The sequence below is a fragment of the Nuphar pumila genome, chromosome 2 (genome assembly GCF_984573655.1).
Source record: "Nuphar pumila chromosome 2, dmNupPumi1.hap1.1, whole genome shotgun sequence".
In the NCBI taxonomy this organism is placed as follows: Eukaryota; Viridiplantae; Streptophyta; class Magnoliopsida; order Nymphaeales; family Nymphaeaceae; genus Nuphar; species Nuphar pumila.
Genome location: NC_143250.1, coordinates 134,280,640 through 134,286,326, shown reverse-complemented (window position 1 = coordinate 134,286,326; position 5,687 = coordinate 134,280,640). Strand labels below are relative to the sequence as shown.

Sequence of the window (5,687 nt, the reverse complement as noted above, 5' to 3'; positions counted from 1 at the left end):
TTGCCATTGCACAGATGCAAACATAAAAGTCACAGCCAACACAAGACTGCCACACTGCTCTCTCTACGCTTTTGCACAAGGAAATTCTTTGAACCAACCAACAGAGGTGTGAGGTAAGTGCACAGCTGATGATAGTTTGCAATGGATTGGGACAGTTGGGCAGCACCTGAGTTCAGATTGTAATAATGTTTCAACAAATTTTGTTGGAGCTGGTGAGTTTGCAGAGTAGAAATTTATGGCATTTTCCTGCTTTGAATGGCTGTGCAAAATGGTGCATGTAGGAATGTCTATTTCAGCACTGTTACTGGTAGAAGCAAATTAGACACCAGGTGTATCTTGGTTTTTTGGAGTTGCATGTATTGTTTCTTTTTCTTTCTTTGGCACGCTAATAGTGGATGATGATTTGTGTTCTATAAGTTACTAGAATCATTAAGAAAGTATGTCATTGTTAGTTCATTAACGTCAGTTTTAACTTTTTCATTGTTGATTGTTTCTGGATTATTAGCTGAACCTTCATTATTGTGGCACTTGAAATCACCTCAGACGCACAACCATAACTGCAACTATTTTACAAATATAAATTTATTTATTTTTGGTTTTCAAATGCAGATAACTGTACTTTGAATTTGTGATCAGTCCGTAAGGATGGCCCGTTATTCTAGTATATATATACCTGTATCTTCCAATGGGTTTTCATCAATCTCGGTTTAGACACGCGGCTGCGTGCCACACATAAAAAAATGATTTTTGAACATTTAGCAGCGGTTCTTGACCGACGCTAAAAGTAAAAAAAATGCACTGCTGATTGCACGTGCAATCAGCGGCGCACAAGCTTTCCCGTTTGAAGATACGTGTTACTCTCTCTCTCTCTCTATATATATATATATATATTTATATATATATAAAGTGGTAGCTACCTACGGGATCACACTGGCTATCCATCGCAGGGCTTGATGGACGGCCAGTGCAAAAAATGCTGAAACGCTTTTTGACCACCGCTAAAGGTCCCATTTTAAATGGGACCTTTAGGGCAGTCAAAAGCTGCCATGCGCTTTTGCCACTTTTTGTACAGTGCAATTGCACCGTAGCTGCGCCACTCACTCTCTTTCTCTCTATATATAGATAGAAAGAGAGAGGAGGGGGACGATCCACCCACTAAATGGTCCAACCACCTGTCCGCACATCTGTTTTTATCAAATCTAAGATGTGATGCACATTATTGGAAACCCACAAATAGACTCTTAAATCAAACTTTTTTGATGTGCAAGATTTTATAAGAGTCTAAAAATCAATGATTCTAAAATTTCTGAAATTTTCTACCTTATAAAATCCTACCTACACATCAAAAGTGTTTGTTCTAAGAGCCTATTTGTACATTTTTTACTATAGAGATCACATCCATATGGTCAGATTTGCCAAAAAAAATGTATCTAGGTGTGAATTTTGAAAGAAAAGACAGGTGAGTGGACTATTTAGTGTGCGGACAATCATGAGAAAATACTCAGGTATGAGATGTGGTTGGGTGAGGCAGTCCTACTGGATGTTTATCTTCAGAACTAAAAGAGATTTAATTATTTTGGTTTGATCTGATATAAATGAAGGTGCATATCTACAGGAATCAATTTGATTTGCCAAATCTGATGTTTTGATCTACTTTGGTTTGTATACAAGTTGAGCAGGATGTATGTTGCACATAATTAGGCAAATGATACTGCTCTTTTTCTGTTTTTATTCTTTAATATTCAAGCTGTGGCTCGCCCGCAAGGGCTCTGCTCATCTGGTAGGAGTAACTTGTGAATGCCACCAAGTTAACAAGACCTCACAAGTTTGAAACCCGCCAGTCGCATCCCTTACTGTATGGTTGAAGTTGGGTGCACTCCTTGGTGGGCAGGGGGACCTCAGAGCGGGGTGCCTTTCTCTTGGTCTATTGAAAAAGAAGAGTCGAGCTAAAACTCTGATTGGGAACTGGCAGCTGCAACAAGAGTTAATGCATTTGGTAAAAACTTAGTCAAAGTACCTTGGTGGGATAAGAGTTTATGCATTTGAGGAAAGAAGTGAGGTGGTCATCCTTTTGTATTTGCACAAAAGAAAGGATTTGATAGCTGCCACATTTTCAAATGCATATACTCCCATATACCGCCAGTTTCCAAACAAGGTCTAAATGTTGCCCCAAAACAAGATTTGGGGAAAGAATTCCTTTTGAAGAATGGTACATGGCTCGGGAAACCAAACAAGATTGCTCGAAGAGCAGGTTTCCTTACAGGGTAAATGGGGTGCGTGGATTGCGGTGTGAGAAAGGAATCCATGTTAAAGCAAAAGCTTTGCTCCCCTTTTAGAAGAATCAATTCTGCACATAATTCACGAAACGATGTGGAAACTTATTTTTATTTTAGACTGTTGCATCACCCAAGTCTGCAACTGAGACAACAGAATTGCATTCCAAGGGTCTGACTAAAAAACCCAATTGGAGGTTGCCATGATTTCATAGCTTAATTATCACAAAACACAAAGAAAGAATAAGTGCTCAGAGGGAGAGTACCGCTTTCACTCTCTTTGTACAACATATTTATTATTATCTAGGCATAATTCAGCCAAACCTAACGAGCTTTATTCGTGTTCTGCCTGTCAAGCCTATTCGAGTTTGAACGAACTCTTTACAAGGTGAACATCTAAAAAATTTTTTTATCCTCGTGTCCTGTTTTATAGGACGACTATTAGGCCCGCTTTACTATATGGTACGGAATGTTGGGTTGCCAAGAGACATCATATTCAAAAAATGAGTGTAGCTGAGATGGATGTGTGGAAATACAATAAAAGGTATTCAGAACGAAGAGATACGTAAGAAGGTAGGTGTTGCACCCATTGAAAATAAGATGAGAGAGAATCGTTTACGGTGGTTTGGACATATTCGACGAAGGCCTAATGATGCTCCAGTTAGAAGGATGGAGAAATGGGAAAATATATTAGTTAAAAGAGGTCGGGGTAGGCCTAGGAAGACATGGATGGAGGTGATAGGAAAGGATATGAATGCTTTGAACCTCACCGAGGACATGGCATTGGATAGAAATGAATGGAGGAGAAGGGTTCATGTGGAAGACCCAGAATGATTTTCTTTGTTGGTTCATATCGCCGACCCCAATTGTTTTGGGATGAAGGCGTAGTTGTTGTTGTTGTTGTCCTGTTTTTCAAAAAAATTTGAGTCAAACCTGCATCACGTGTCCTCATGACATTGATAGGGATGGCAGTGGACCGGGGCAGGAGCGGGAGACAAGGTCTCCACCCCCACCCCATCTCAAAATCCTACCTCCATCCTCGGGTTTTGATTTTAACCTTCATCCCCGCCTCCATCCCAATTTCATGTCCTCCGTCCAAACGGATTGAGGCCGGATGAGGCCCAGTCCTCCCCCCGGTCCACTGCCATCCCCAGACATTGATAGATCAAGGTGAAATGCTCACACTTGAAAAGCCCATGACAAATGGAAGACACATTTTTAAACGGTGCTACCACTCTGTTATCCTCTACATGACAGAACATGTCATTGCATTGTTTTGCAGCAGGCATCCATGGATCCAAATGCCAGCTACAACCTTCCAAAGTTCAGCTATAATGAGCTCAGATGCTGATCCCAACATGCAATATGCTGTTCTCGGGTTCAAATTACAAGCAGGCGCTCCTGATGCCAACAACCGTGCATAAGCATCATTAGAAACAACACATTTTAGATGTTTTCTTCCGCGTTTCAACATCAATAGCATCTCACTATTAGATGTATCAACGCATCCTGAACGCAACCTCCTTTGAATGAACTTACTCAAACTAGGAAGAATGCCCTCGATAATGTTTAGTAGGATGCCCACAAGGAGCAACAGCGAGCCATTCACTTGGTTGACAAGCTTATAAGCTTCCCATTCACAAGATTAGACTATGAACAAACAAAGCCTTCCATGACTCTTGTTTCCTTAACCATAGAGTTCTCAAGTTTCTAGTAATAGGGAGCACCTGTAGTCATTCACAGATGCATAAAAGAAGTAAGAAACTGATGACTCATCAGTTTGATCATTACCCCTCTCCTTGGGCTTCTCACATTTTCTTTTCAAAACATTTAATCATGTTGATCTAACAAATAGAGCTTTCCCATGTTTTTCTCTTTGTTTGTCTAGCAAATGGTTCTCGTATAACAGATACAATTCAAATGGTCCAAACTTTTGCTGATGGAGAACTAATTCAATGGAAAGACACAACCAAAAGAAATAACTTGACCGACGACCGAGATGTCAGTCGACAGGAGTTACGGAAACAAAATCTATATTGAACGACCAGAAATAGTACAAAAGGAACAGGAACTAAAATCAACATAACCACTAAAAAAGAAGGAACAAGTATGCCATAATTCTGCTAAATATTTACATAATTGTGAACCCCAAATATCATTTCATCCCATCCCATCAGCAACCATCTGAAACGGTTTACGTGAAGAACAGAGAACCCTCAAAAGATCAGAAGAAACAGGGGACAAGAGAGCACCAAACTCACATGTACACAGAGCACCGGACGGGTACCTTCAAGCTTCCCACGAGCGAGTTGCTTGCCGAACCCGCCCAATCGATCTCAACGCCGTTGCAGAAAACCCTCATGCTTCGCCATCGCGTCCCCCATCCACCGTCCTTGAACTTCACGATCGACCACAGCTGGATGTTGAAGAAAACCTTTCCTGCGGCACGGTCGGCCTTCAACCCGCCCGCCGTCCAGTCAGAGACATACCTCGATTCAGCAGCGAAGCTGGCGCGGAGCGTGGTAGTATTTCGCTTCTCCTGGTAGAAGGGGGCGAGGGAGGTGTCGGCCAAGCCCTCTTTGCGGTAGTCGACGACGGCCTGGATGCTCCTGTAGTCGATCCCCATCTTCTTGTTCCCATTGTAGGCGGTGATGTTCATGTCCAATTTGGCGGTCCATTGGTTGCCGGAGACGTTGAAGGCGGTGACAGAGGCGCCAGTGACTGAGAAATCGGGGAGTTGGGGGCGGAAGATCAGCCAGATTATCAAGAGGATGGCGCCGATAGTGATGAAGGCGGCGATAGCGCCGATGATCAGGCGCCGGAGGAAGGTGGAGGAGCGGTAGCCGCCGTCGGCAGCTGAGCCGTAGTAGTAGGCCTGATTCGGCTGGGGAGGCGGTGGAGGAGGGTAGTACGGAGGCGGCGGATAGGCGGAGGATGCGTAGCCGTTGGAGGCAGAGGGGTAGTACGACTGAGGCGGTGGGTATCCCTGGGGATACTGGCCGGACGCTGGAGGGTATCCGGTGGAGGGCTTCGGTTGCTCTGCCATTTTCTTGCTTTTCCCGACGGGTCGAGACGAGAAGGGAGAGGTTTTTCCGGTGACAAATTTTAAGGTGTTCACCCCTTTTTTGCTGGAGGAAGGGAGAAACTGAGAACCGACAAAAGCAAGACTTGGGAGAGGACCCCCTTTTAAACAAACAGTGAGGAGGAAGCAGCGGACAAAACGCGTAAGGACCGTAGTTTTGGAAAATCGTGATTTCCAGCGAGATATTAAAATTAAAGAAGTGTTTTTATCCTTTGAAGAAGAAACGAGAAAATGTGAAAAGACGAAACATGAAGGGAGGACAAAACTCTTTTAAGATCGCGTTTTTTCAAAATCACAACTCGTTTCGTGACCTGTTAGGTACTCGGATGCTG

The 5,687-nt window shown here is 43.2% G+C and overlaps 1 protein-coding gene across 1 annotated transcript; it reads right to left on the bottom strand.

The window, feature by feature from the left end:
- Nucleotides 1-4,183: 4,183 nt before the first annotated feature.
- LOC149847184 (NDR1/HIN1-like protein 10) lies at nt 4,184-5,430 on the bottom strand. Its single transcript, XM_089996862.1, has one exon. The coding sequence runs from the start codon at nt 5,317-5,319 to the stop codon at nt 4,531-4,533; it is 789 nt and encodes a 262-aa protein (XP_089852988.1). The 5' UTR covers nt 5,320-5,430; the 3' UTR covers nt 4,184-4,530.
- Between the last annotated feature and the right edge of the window lie 257 nt (nt 5,431-5,687).

Coding starts and splice junctions, on each gene's coding strand:
- LOC149847184 (XM_089996862.1), bottom strand. CDS start 5,319: ATGGCAGAGCAACCGAAGCCCTCCACCGGATACCCTCCAGCGTCCGGC.